Source organism: Podarcis gaigeae (genome assembly GCF_964106915.1).
Source record: "Podarcis gaigeae genome assembly, chromosome: 3".
NCBI classification, from domain to species: domain Eukaryota; kingdom Metazoa; phylum Chordata; class Lepidosauria; order Squamata; family Lacertidae; genus Podarcis; species Podarcis gaigeae.
This window is the reverse complement of record NC_139680.1, coordinates 86,088,755-86,102,992: the sequence shown is the minus strand read 5'-3', so window position 1 is coordinate 86,102,992 and position 14,238 is coordinate 86,088,755. Positions and strand designations below refer to the sequence as shown.

Below are 14,238 nucleotides of genomic sequence, written 5' to 3'. Positions count from 1 at the left end.
AAGCTCGATGAAGCTTACAGCAGGGGAGTATTACTGCTGGGTTCTCCCCCTTTTAACGTCTTGATTTTTCTTGCTTCATTGTTCTTCAGCTCTGAAAATTTACTATTTTCTATTCTGAGCAGATGGGGATGATAATATCAGCAAAATCCTTGCGGAGAACTAGTGAATTATGGCTACAAGCAAACATTTCTAGTACTTTTTGTTTTACTACAAAGCAACTTCAAATAAATCGTCTTCGGCTTGGCTTGAAAAGTGTCTGCCTATGGTTTTTTGGTTTTTTTTATTTGATTGAAAGTGGAAAAGTTTATGGAAGTGAGCAGTACAGTCCTATGCATATTTACTTGAGTCCCACTGAGTTCAATGGGACTACTTCCATCTTAAGTGTGCACAGTGTTGTTGTTGCTGCAGTAATTTAATAACAGTTATTGGTGGACTTAAACAGCAATCCAGAGTCTTCCTACTTCAGAGCAATCCTATTGACTGGATTTCTGTGTGCATAGCTAACAGAAGACCTAGCACCATATATGCTTCCCATTGTAGATAATGGCTATTTGCATACAAGGCATTTACATTGAAGCAGTTACCTTGCTGTTAATAATACCCCTAGGACTCTGAACATTGCTGTTAAATCTTGTGGAGACAACATTGATGGATTTCTTCAAATTTCCTCTAGCCACCAGATATACCTACCCTCTCTCACTTTCAGTGTGGTGTAGTGGTTAAGAGCGGTAGTCTCGTAATCTGGGGAACCGGGTTCGCGTCTCCGCTCTTCCACATGCAGCGGCTGGGTGACCTTGGGCCAGTCACACTTCTGTGAAGTCTCTCAGCCCCACTCACCTCACAGAGTGTTTGTTGTGGGGAGGAAGGGAAAGGAGAATGTTAGCCGCTTTGAGACTCCTTAAAGGGAGTGAAAGGCGGGATATCAAATCCAAACTCCTCCTCTTCTTTTTCTTCTTGTCCACTCTAGCAGATTATTACGCTGTGTATAGATTTTCCAATAACTAGATCAAGAGCTAACTTATGAGATCAAATTTACAAACATTTTGACTGTGGCAAGGCAGGACCCTAGGCAAAAGCCCTTCTAGTTTGCTGACTTTGGGACAAAGAAAGCTGCTGTATACCAAGTCAGACCAACAAATCCATTTAGCTCAGTATTGTCTACACTGACTGGTAGCTGCTTTTCAGGGTTTCAGACAAAGACTCTTCCACGTCCTTACTTAGTGACCCTGGGAATTGAACCTGGTACTTTTTGGCATTCAAAGCAGATACACTCTCCCTGAGCTATGCCACTTCCTCTAACTTCCAGGTTTTATCATTAGCCATGTTGGGCCTCATAGAGAACATAGAGAACCTTGCTACTGGATTTCCATACAGCATTTGTTCTTAGAAGAAGTGGTATGGTTGTGAAACTCCTGTAATATAGGAGATCTTCAGCTGTCCCATTAAGAGACAATTCTGCTGTCTTTCTGCCATCACTTAAACCTTGTAAAACAATTCTTTATTTTACAGGACAAAGCCTTTCTTCCTGAATCATGGTGGTATTAATATTTCCATCCATTTGATTCCATCCATAGAAGTCACACTTAAGATTGATCAGGCCACAAATCTCCCAGGCAGGGTTGTTCCCCTCTACAAATAGGTTGGTGAAATAACAGCTACCTTCTACAATGATTCCTACACCCAATTCTCCCCTAATGTGATTGATGTTTGATAGCAAGGTAGTTGATTTCATAAACATAAAAGACAGTGGAAAGAACGTTTCAACACCCCATGCAACTCTACTGTAACTGGAAACACTGTATTTTAGCTCCCTTTAGGGCCTTGAAAATTATTAACAGTATTTATGGTCGCTACAGTGTAATGGTTGGCAGCTGGGATGCAATTTAACATCATCTGGCAACTTAATAGGAAAACCTCCGTTTTTCTTCCTTATTTCTATTAGTACCACCACCAGGTGTAGTTCTGGTGCACATTCCTGTATACAGACTTCCAGCAGAAAGTGTAGGTCACTCTTTTCAAGGGACAGGTGACAGAACTTGTAGGCTGATGAATAAATATTTGCCCTGGAATGCAAGGGTTTGCTCACTTTTGCTGATATTTAGGAAGAAAAGAGAAAGAGGCTACTAATTGAGATGGGAGGATTTTCCAGGCTGCGGGTAGCAGAAAAGAAGGCACAACATAATGTGTGGGAGGAATCCATCTGAAACTTGTATAAATCTTCATTATTAACTAAAACAAAGTTCATCAGCAAGGGAATCATCTCTTTCTACCAGCTCATCAAGTTTCCCACATTTCTTGGCATTTCCTTGTGTTGTGCTGACTCTGCTCTGTGTTTCTCCCAGTCTCTCCATCACTATCCAGTGTATATAGAATTCTTCAACAAACTGTCTTGCACTCACAGTCTGTCTAGACACTTATTTCCTATACTCCTGATTCGTCTCTCTGAGATTTGATGTCCATCTCCCATCTCCCCATCGTTCTCCTAGCATGCCGTTTTCAGAATGCAACTGTTTTCAGATGCATTTAAAAAATGACTAACTCAAAAAGAATCCCCCCCCCCCCCGTCCAAGCAAATTAATCTGATAACTGTATAAACTGTGCTTTTCCTTAATGTTCTTGTTTAAAATTAGCGGATGACTTGGGTTGGGGGTTGCTACCCAGCTTCTACTGGTGTGGTGCTAAACTTTAGTACCATGCTGTCTTCTAAAATTGTCTTTGAGTATTAAATTGTCTTTGAGTATTGATTGCTACTGGAAGAGAAAGTAGCAAATCAAGAGCCATTCTTCAAAATGGATCCAACCTTTGAAGAAAATACTTGGCAGCAAAACCCTGGTGCTGATTGGTATTGAAGGTGTGTGTACACCTTGCAAATAAACAAACAAATCCTGAGGATGTTTATACCGAAGTAAGTCCCACCAGATTTGTTAGGATTTGATGCCCTCATAAATGTAATTTGGATTGCAGATTCGGTTATATTGATTAGCATGTGTTGTGCTCCTAACTAGGCTCTGTCCTTTAAATAGTTCTTTGACCATTATTTTTAAGAACTGTTAGACCAGAATTTGCAATCGCTGACTGCCACAGTTGTGACACTTCAAATCATACTGTGTGGTTTTTTCACACTCATGAATCTGGCTAGGATAATCCTGCCCATGGGGTTGCAGGGGCGGGCTTGATGAAAGAGATGGAATGTGGTGCAAGAGGGTTGAGGAGAAGGGAGGATCCCACCCAAATCAGAGGTGCTTCTGCAAATGTAGCTCCTACTGACACAAGCTATCTCTGCCTGATTTGGATACAGATCTTCCCTCTCAGTTCTCACCCCGATCAGTAGGGGTCCCCAACCACTGACAATGGCTTTTCTGAGGGCAGGAGGAATGGGAAAGTAAACTCTCACCAGCCCTCTTTCATGGTTTTTCTTTTGAATCTGAATTGAATTGAATCTGTTACCATGTGTCCTGGGGCAAAGAAATAAACCTTTTTTTAAGTAGGCTTTTTGATGGAAAAGGAACATAAATGTTGTATATAGAAATTAAAATGCAATGTAACTTTAGTAATAGTAGTAATAGAAGTAGTAATTTTCTTGTTTATACCCTGTCCATCTGGCTGGGTTTTCTCAGCTACTCTGGGTGGCTTTCAGCAACATATAAAATAATAATAATAAAATGTCAGACGTTAAAATCTTCCCTGAACAGGACTGCCTTCAGATGTTTTCTAAAAGTTGTGTAATTCTTTATATCCCTGACATCTGATGGGAGGACGTTCCACAGGGAGGGTGCCACTGCCGAGAAGGCCCTCTGCCTGGTTCCCTGTAACTTTACTTTTCACAGTGAGGGAACTGCCAGAAGACCCTCAGAAGTGGACCTCAGTGTCTGGGCTGAATGGTGGAGGTGGACATGCTCCTTCAGGTATACTGGGCCAAGGCCTTTTAGGTCTCAGAAACGTACTGGGAGCCAGTGAAGATCCTTTAGGACTGGTGTTATACAGTTTCGGCAGCCACTCCCAGTCGCCAGTCTGGCTGCTGCGTTTTGGATTAGTTGTAGTTTCTGAGTCACCTTCAAAGGTAGCCCCACGTAGAGCGCATTGCAGTAATCCAAGCGGGAGATAACCAGATCATGTACCACTCTGTTGAGACAGTCTGTGGGCAGGTAGGGTCTCAGCCGTTGTACCAGATGGAGCTGGTAGACAGAATTAACCTGACTCCATGGACAGCTTTGAGTCCAAAATGACTCCCAGACTGCGGACCTGGCCCTTCAGGGGCACAGTTACCCTATTCCAGACCAGGGAGTTCATTAGTAAAGTTTCCAGACACTTTAACAGATGTCCAACAATTTTGTGTTATGGAAACACCTTGAGTTTTTTGAGAAATGTACAACCAGGTAGCTTCACCTTCTCTAACCGCAGACTTGCCCTAATGTGTGCTCCTGAATATGCAGCACTTTGTAGGAACCTAGTTGGGCAGGGAGCATAATAAGTAATAAATTATTATTATTTTGGGAATTTTTAATGTCTTATGTTTTGCTGTCTTTTTATATTCTGTTGGAAGCCACCCAGAATGGCTGGGGCAGCCCAGTCAGATGGGTGGGGTATAAGATGATGATAATGTAATAATAATAATAATAAAAATAATAATAATAATAGCAGCACCTTTCTGAGGGCAAAGATGATCACACTTAGGTTGCAGCTAGAGGGACTAAAATCAAATTGTGACTGACCTGGATACACCAAATTAAAGTCTGCTGAAGTTAAGCAAGGGGTGGGGAGGAATCCGCTGGCCAGTTGATGTTTCAGGTTAAGCTAACAAGACCAGTGGTCTGGGATGATGGGAATTGTAGTCCCAAAACAACTGGAGGGCCAAGTTTGGCCACCACTGGGTTAAGGCTTTTCATGGTGGGAAGAGAAAGCTCAGCAAGTCCACACATAAAACTATGTTTTTATTTTGGGCTGCTACATGGAACGAGAACATTGCGTTTTTAAGTTAGCATCAAACACAATATCTCTGCCCTTTCCCTCCAGCTCATTTGGCCTACACAGATGTGAAATCGTTATAGGTTTTTTGCTTTTTTAAAATGGGTGGAGTGCTACTGCATGCTTTATGCCTTTCAGTCATCCCGTGTGGGTCCCTCTAGTTCATGTTATTGGTTTCATATGTGCTTGTGCTGTTCATGTAAAATGAAGCGTAATATTATAAAATATGTTTTCAGTGAAAGTTTGTTTCTTGCATTCTCCCATTTCCCTGGGGTGCAAGTGAATTATATATATAAAAAGGTGTGGGGAGAAATTAACTTTAGTCTGTAGTTAATCTTACTACAATCAGTGGAGCTGTTCATGGGAATTGGTGCTTGTATACATACATATAAAGCTGGCTGGTTTCAGTATCATGGTATTCTGTAAAAAATAGTTCAGTTTTACTTTAAATGGTCACATTACTGGTTTTCAGTTTAGAGGAAAAGTTAACAACAGTGGTTTTCAAGCTTCCTTTTTCAGAGAACCCTTTTGACATTGGTTTGTGTGCTGAGGAACACCTGCAATGAAACCTCTGTGCATTGTAAAACATTCTGGGGGCCTGGTTTGTGATGTGTGGGATGCCAATAAGGTATACTTAGCACACCTGAGAGTGCATGCGAGCCACCAGGGTTTCATTAGGGGAGTAGTAAAGCACATGGATTCTGTGAACTGAAAATAATAAATATGTAATCTTTTTGGCCTGAGGTAACTTCCTGTATATATTAATTTGATTAATATATTGCCTGGTATGGCATGTAAAAACCACAAATGGCGAAGATACGGAGAAAATATGCACTTTTCTTCCATGAAAATTCCAATGGTTTTGTAAATATTTCCACTGCTTTGATTTTTGACACTCTGGTTTTAATTAAGGAGATATTAATAGCTTCTTCAGAAAAATAAACATGCAAGGAATTCAGACTTACGGATGTTCAAGTGACATGAAACAAAACTGAGTCTGTCATTTTAACTATACCACTTGGTCTATAACAGACATTTTTGGTTTCCACAGAATATGGAATAGGATTAATTTTTATAAGAGTGGTTGCCATGTTGTTTTGAAAAAAAGACCAGCAGGATCCAGAATAGTTTAGCAGATGTATTTACTGGTCATCTGCGTTAGTAAATTAGCCGGGTTTTGAGTTTCTTGGAAGGGTAGTTGCTCAGTGGTAGTTCATCTGCCTTCCATGTGGAACACCCCAGATTAAATCTCCAGGTGGGGCTGGGACAGCCTCTGTCTGAAATCTTGCAAAGCTGCTTCCAGCCTGAGTAGAGACTGCTGATTAAGATGTACCAATGGTCTGGCTCAGTATATGGCAGCTTGCTATGATTCTGTGTTCCTCTGTGTAGCCTTACTTTAAGCACTTTTCACTGTGCACAATAGGACTTGTTGATCTTGTATTTGTGGAATGTCTCTAGAAGATAAGAAAAAATTAAATCCCATTACTTCTGCATATGATCCCACTCTTTATTTATTTTCTGAACAGGAGTGAGAGGAGAAATGTCACTTGGACGTAAGGAAGCCTTTGAAATTTTCAAGAGAGATTATGCTGATAGCATAACCATTGAAGATAATAAGCAGCTCCTTAAGCAAAGGTAAGATTTACAGTGGTATCTCGGGTTATATACGCGTCAGGTTACAGAAGCTTCAGGTTACAGACTCCGCTAACCCTGAAATATTACCTCGGGTTAAGAACTTTGCTTCAGGATGAGAACAGAAATCGTGCTTCGGCGGTGCGGCAGAAGCAGGAGGGCCCATTAGCTAAAGTGGTACCTTAGGTTAAGAACAGTTTCAGGTTAAGAACGGACCCCCAGAACAAATTAAGTTCTTAACCTGAGGTACCACTGTACAGTGGTGCCTCGCAAGACGAAATTAATCCGTTCCGTGAGGCTCTTTGTATAGTGGTTTTTTCATCTTGCGAAGCAAGCCCATTGACAGCTTAGCGGATTAGCGCCATTAGCGGTTTAGCGGCTTTTAGTGATCAGCTGATAAGCGGCTTATCAGCGGATCAGCTGATAAGCGGCTTAGCGGCTTAGGAAAAGGGGGGGAAGGGGGAAAAACCCCGCAGGAACTCGCAAGACATTTTCGTCTTGCGAAGCAAGCCCATCGGGAAATTCGTTTTGCGAAGCGCCTCCAAAACGGAAAACCCTTTCGTCTAGCGGGTTTTCCATCTTGCGAGGCGTTCGCCTTGCGGGGAACCACTGTATACCGAGCTATAAAACTGAGAACACATTCTTTGGGCAGAAATACATGGTTGGGATACAGAAATCAGTTACAAGTTGATGTTCAGGTTTAAGCAAACAAATGACCTGTTTGTGTTGTGTACCATTGTGCAAGGCAAGAAGTAGAAACATTTGGGGGATCGGAATGGCAGGTCAGGAAGGTGGCAACTCCTCTGTTCAAAGCCTTTCATAAGAATGTGGGTGAAGTGGGAGAGTAGCAGGGCAGGATCGTCATTCGTATCCATGTTATTGTATCTGTGTCAAGAGGACCAGGAATGTTATAACCACTTATGATAAACAGATATTCAAAAAAATACCCATTACTATAATCCAAAGCAAAAGAGATGTGGGTGACGCTGTGGGTTAAACCACAGAGCCTAGGGCTTGCCGATCAGAAGGTCGGTGGTTCAAATTCCCACGACGGGGTGAGCTCCCATTGCTCGGTCCCTGTTCCTGCCTACCTAGCAGTTTGAAAGCACATCAAAATGCAAGTAGATAAATAGGTATCACCCCGGCAGGAAGGTAAACAGCGTTTCTGTGCGCTGCTCTGGTTCATCAGAAGGGGCTTAGTCATGCTGGCCACATGACCTGTACACCGGCTCCCTCGGCCAATAAAATGAGATGAGTGCCACAACAGCAGTCGTCCGTGACTGGACCTAACGGTCAGGGGTCCCTTTACCTTTACCTTTATAATCCAAAGCAGTCCAATAGAGGACAGATACACATACCTGCATGTCAACTATAAAGCATATTGTTATGAATGGGTACTGACACAGACCACATTGGCATCTATATGTCCACATTGCATTCTTCTCGGTCACTGCACTGTTATCTCTGCGTACCAAGAAGCAGGGATTTTTCTATCAATGAAATTCCTACTCCTGAGCCTGGACATCTTTCAAAAGTGATGAAGGACTTTATATGACTGACTTACAGTAACTGGTATTATTATCAAGCTCTTTTTTAAATTAATTTTGAAGTTAGTGTTTTATTCCATTGTGTATTTTTAAATATTTCTCATTCCTTGACCCTTCAGAACTGGGCAGGCTAAATGACGGAATACATACACATGCATACATAGAATTATTTATTATTCACATAGCACTTTTAAAAGTGCAATAGAGCCTATACAAAATATTTTTAAGGTTCTGTGTAAGAAATATGTTTATAGTCTTAGAAGCAGCTGCAAAAAATTGGCTTTAAGTTTTGTCTTCATTGTTTTTGTGAAGCAGTGTGATTAGCTCTTATATCATGTATCAAATGGCAAATACAAGTTCAGAGAAACAGAAATGCCTGTTTCTGGAGATTTTATTGGCCAGTAGGTGCTCCTGACAAGGTTTTTAAAAAAGCATAATACATATAAAAAGGAGGGTTATAATAAGTATATTTACCAAACACCATATGTGCAGTTTTCAAATTGTGATTTTTACTGGTACAGTTCTATGTGTGTAAGTAGAACACAGGGAGCCAGTGTGGTGTAGTGGTTAAGAGCGGTAGTCTTGTAATCTGGTGAGCTAGGTTTGATTCCCTGCTCCTCCACATGCAGCTGCTGGGTGACCTTGGGCCAGTCACACTTCTTTGAAGTCTCTCAGCCCCACTCACCTCACAGAGTGTTTGTTGTGGGGGAGGAAGGAAAAGGAGAATGTTAGCCGCTTTGAGACTCCTTAAAGGGAGTGAAAGGCGGGATATCAAATCCAAACTCTTCTTCTTCTATATACTGTATTGAAGGACCAAAAAGCAATATAAAAAATTTAATTAATAAATAATAGATACGCAAGACGCCACTCAAAGAACAACAGTTTCCTCATCTAGGCCCACAGCTTATTTTAATATTGCATGTTATCTCCATTCCAGGAGTCCTTTGTGATATGATATCCATGGAATCATTTTGACCTCTTTCTTCATCAGTTTCCAAATTTCCTTTTTCTGTAGAAGTAACAATACTTTGTCATCTAGTACATTAGGTCAAACATTTTGAGGGTCTTTGGTAAAACATATTAGCAGTGCTATTTTTCTAGAAAAAGAGGTGCTGGAACTCACCTTTGTTCTCTTACAATGAAAAGGGCGCCCACTTGAGAGGTGTTGGAACTGAGTTCTGGTGGGTTCTGGCTGACAAAAAGGCCTGGGTATTAGAACAGGAGAGTTAATTAACATTCAGACCACAGGAGCATGGTGACTCTCCAGGAAATTCCATCACAACTCCAAACAAGGTTGCCTGTCCAGTGATTCATAATTTTCCATTTCTACATTTGGCACTTATATGTGGCGCATCTCCAGGACTCACGGAACACAAGAAGAAGCCTGGGAATTCTGGAGATAAACATAGGTACTTAGACAGATGTCTTGCATCTCTTTTCATAGTCCTCTCACACTTTATACTCCTTTATCCTTCCCAGACATCTGCTTTTGATTTTTATTCCTTTGGTTGTGCCTTCTTTTATTATATTCTTTATTCTGATAACTATCTTTCACTCCACCATGGACATTGTGTTCAGAATCATCACATATCTGATCAATCATTATCTTCAACTAGAGTGATAGATGCCCATATACTTTTGGAAACTGTGCTTTGAAAGTTTTCTCTCAGAATGATAAAGAGGTATATTGTTGCTTACTCTGGATATAACAGAGAGCAAACAAGGCACGTGTCTCTACCTAACAGGCCTGAGACATGAGTCAATTTTCTGTTATGCACCATCATCTGCAAATCCTGAGATCATGGCCATTGTACTTTTTCAAAATCTGTGATTTTGCAGAGGCTATGGCTATGTCAAAACGAACAAATATACCCACAACGTAACTGGCTGTGTTTAACTATATAAAATCTTCATACATCATATAAACATAACTCTTTTCACATTATCTAATTGAGTAGAAGCAATTAAAGACCAACATTTAGAACAGGAAATACAAATAGATCAATTCTTATATACGTAATATCCAAACAGAAGCTTTTGTGTTCCACGTATGTACAAATGAATCAGTTTTTTTAAACATAATGTCTAAATAGAAGCTTTCTGTGGTCCATGTATGTCTTAGCAAATACAAGTGTCAAACGTAACAACTTTAAGGAGCAGTACTTGCAAAAGATGATCTTTTCTTTGTAATGTTCCACATCTGCCTTTGCAAAGTGTGGTTGTTGTATTCAGCTGCTGTATGCCGGTGTCAGACAAAAGAACTTAAAACGTGACAAGGATTCCTGGAATAATACCTTGTTTCACCCTGCCGGGCTTCATCAGCCATGCATACTCATATTTTGTGTATCAGAGACATGGAACGAGTGACATGGCGGATACTGCATGTTAGTTGAATTTACGCAACTACCGGTTTGACAGTGTTGTGTCAAAACGAAGGCATTAATATGCATGTGAGTCACTATGTCCATGTGTATGTATGTATACTTTGGTCCATGAGGGCGTTCAGTTTTCTATGCTTCCAAATCTGTGTAGATGTTTCCCCAATCACACTAGTGAGCAGTGGTTGCTGGAATGCATTGGGACTATGTGTTGTTTCTCTCTCCTCTCAATTAGTGCTTCCTCACTCTCCATAACTTTTACGGAGCTTTCATTTTTGAGAAATTGTGTGTGTGTGTGTTGTGAACAGCTCCACCAACACCTATCCGAGACACCTCATCATGGCACTTAGGGGCGGGGGGAGAAATGTCACCTGCACGCATTGAACACTGGTATGGACAAGTCTTATATTTCTATCACAATGCATTGTGTGGCCCTGTTAATAATCATGTAAATAATCATGCATGAAATATAGCCATATAATTCCTATGGTTTTTCTAAAAGACTATCATTTCTTCTCTTATTTCTGAGGTGTTTTTTTAAGGTATTACAGATGGTAGTTTTCAGGACATCTACAGTGGTTACATACACTTCAGGTTACAGATGCTTCAGGTTACAGACTCCGCTAACCCAGAAATAGTACCTTGGGTTAAGAACTTTGCTTCAGGATGAGAACAGAAACCATGCTCTGGCGGCACGGCAGCAGCCGGAGGCCCCTTTAGCTAAAGTGGTGCTTCAGGTTAAGAACAGTTTCAGGTTAAGAACGGACCTCCGGAATGAATTAAGTACTTAACCTGAGGTACCCCTGTATTTGAGATGAATTCATGTCAAAATAAGTAGAAGGTTTCAAACCCAACCTTAGAATCAAATCATATTTAGTTTGTAATCTTAACATTTAAGCAAACCCTATTGAACAGAGTGGGACTTTTTCTGAGGAAACAAGCATAGAATAACACTGCACTTCTAATATTGGCATAGTTCATTGCAATGCTCATAAAAATTGCCGTAGATGCCATACAAACAGAGCAAGGAAGTCTTGTGCTGCTTGCAGAACGCATTAGTAAAAGACGTTTGGAACTCCAAGTACATCACACTTGTTCAAAACAAACTCCTCTCAGATCTACTCTGTAATTTGGAACATAGCTGCCGAACCGCCACTTGTACAGAAACTCACTGACCCAGCCACTGTTCAAATTTCTAAGTAAGGATTATATATACAACACATTTCAAAACTAACATAACTTTCTTCTAAATGTAAACCTCTTTTATGCCAGTATTACTATATGCAGTAGGATTGTCATGTTTCTCATTCCCTGCTTGACTTTGGGTTCACAATTATTTTTGTTCCACTGTATTTTCTTTCTTTGGCTTCTTCCCCCGTTTCCTTTTAAAAAATTTGGGTGGATACCTCCATAGACCACTGGAGCAATTTATGTTATGTGGCACTTTATGATATCTGCATGGCTGCTTTTTATAGATTTTCTTCTGCTACTCTGTGGTGGAGTGGCATTGCCCACCAATCCTGACCACACTAGCATTACCTCTTCAGGCACCTTATCTTCCTTCTAGTTTGCTTCCCAATTGCTTCCAACTTGTCAGTAACCTTAATTGTAAAATCACAGCATTGGAAAAGATCAGAAAGACATTCAAGCCAACCCTCTGCCATCAACATTTTGTCTATCTGCCAACACCTCCCCCAATCAGTGTGCATGATCCAGGCCACAGTGCACCACAAGTAAAATGTATATTCTCTGCAGAAGGTGGCTAAAGGAACCCATCGTTCCTTCTTGAATCTGATGAAGTAGAAAAGTGCATACCAAAACAACATCCGTAACTTGAAATTTTGTCTGTTATATTTTGTATTTCCAAACTGCTTAACTAACTCCAGAGAGGTGGGTATGTTAGCCACAACCAAGTGTGTCATGGATAACAGATTTATTATGGCCTAAGATTTGGTACTCTAGAGCCCATTTCAACAGATGCACATTTTTTTTAAAAAAAAATAGGAAAATATATATAGATATATGGGTCAGTGGTGGCTGCAGAGGATAGTAATGATTAGTACTTGTCCTCGTTATTATGTTATTGGATGGGCATTTTGTGTAATACAGAATGCAATGTCTTTTGTATTATACATTGGTTTAATTTTTAACTGTCATATTTTATCATGTTAAATTGCTTTGAGACTTTTAAAAAATGATTAACAAATATAAATAATAATAATGATGATGATGATGATGATGATGATGGGCCACGGCTGCTGAATGCTAGATGACCAGGAAGAGGGTCTCCACAACCTTTTCAATCAGATATTTTATGGTGGCAGTAGAGATGGGGATAGTTGGAGCTATGTTGTCCAAATATGCTGCTGCTGAAAGGCCAACTAGATCTAACCTGTGTATGCGCCCGTAGAATGTGGTTGACCAACCTGTGGTTCTCCAGATGTTGTTAATCTCCAACTCTCATCAGCCCCAACCAGCATAGCTAATGGTCGGGGTGGTGGCAGTCATAGTCTAACAACATCTGGAGTATCATTCAGCAGCAGCACACCTGCAGACTGCACTTCCAGCTGCCCCGTCTCCACTGATGCCAGATGATGTCCATGAGTAAGTCCCTGCTCAAAAGAGCATGGGAGACTGGAGAGGCAAGAATAAGTGGTAGACTGCTGGAAAGGGTTAGGTCCTTTCCTCTAGGAAGACAAGGAAACTGTGACAGGCTGGTAAATAACTTATTAGGTCATATAACTCATCAAGGCAACACCTCTGTAAATCCAGGTTGAGGAAATGTCTCTTTTTCACAGCTTGCAAGCTATCCCTTATATTACAGCAAGTGCTTAAAACAAACAAACAAAACCCAGGGCAAATCATTTCCATAACTTCTTTCCTGTTTACATCAGAAGCAGTGTGTTGAGAAACCACTACAGTATCGCCCAGTTATCCATTTTAGGTTCGGCTCTTAAAGTAATCACTTTCGAGTACACCTCTCTGGTTACTCACTATAGAAATGATCCCTCAAATAAGGGTATGGAGTCCTAAGATACTAGCTGCTTACAATTTGAAAGAAAAAGTGACTAATTGAGAGGAGACAGTTGCCCAGCTGTGCCTCTCATGTGGAAAAGTGCTATTTCTTAGCTTTGTTCCACTGCTCGTTTTGTTAGACAAAAATGGAACTTGCGGGTTTTGCCAATAGCTTCTGCTAGACCAACTCTTGCCCAGATAATCACTTAAACCCAAGGCTCTGCTAACAGTTAAATGCTATAGTTATGTCTTCAATCTGTACAATGATGATTATACACATCTGAGTAACCATTCAAAATTTCATGACTGTCCTGGCCACAAAACCCCAAACAGAATGAGTCATCCCACAGGTATCTTTGATTTGTTTCAAGGGAATTATCTTTAAATACATATTTTAATCCCTCCTTTTTATGTGATTGTTTATCTGTATAAGCTAAGTGTAGATAACATTAAAATAAAAGTTAAAGTAGGCTAAATGTTAGAGACTTGACTTAAATACCTCTGCAAACTGAAGAATTAGAAATTGGGAGGCTCACATTGTCGGTTCCTTACCTGCACGGTCTCAGGGTGAATCAGATCTGTCAACCCAGTAGTGCAGCCTTCTGCAACCTGATGCTTCCCATATGTTTTACATCAATAGTTTCCCCACTTCTTGAGGATGCAACCCACTAGTTCAAACTTACTTGGTATGGTGACCCATC

General features: G+C 40.6%; 1 protein-coding gene across 5 annotated transcripts in view; it reads left to right on the top strand.

Moving 5' to 3' along the window:
- KIF6 (kinesin family member 6) overlaps positions 1 to 14,238 on the top strand; it is a 148,864-nt gene that overhangs the window by 76,991 nt on the left and 57,635 nt on the right. For all 5 annotated transcript variants that reach the window (XR_014562509.1, XR_014562510.1, XR_014562511.1 and 2 more), the window contains exon 14: positions 6,492 to 6,600. Coding sequence is in view for 1 of the 5 variants with exons in the window: in XM_083732325.1 (XP_083588451.1) it covers positions 6,492 to 6,600 (109 nt within the window). In the remaining 4 variants the exon portion in view is untranslated. The remainder of the gene's footprint in view (positions 1 to 6,491; positions 6,601 to 14,238) is intronic.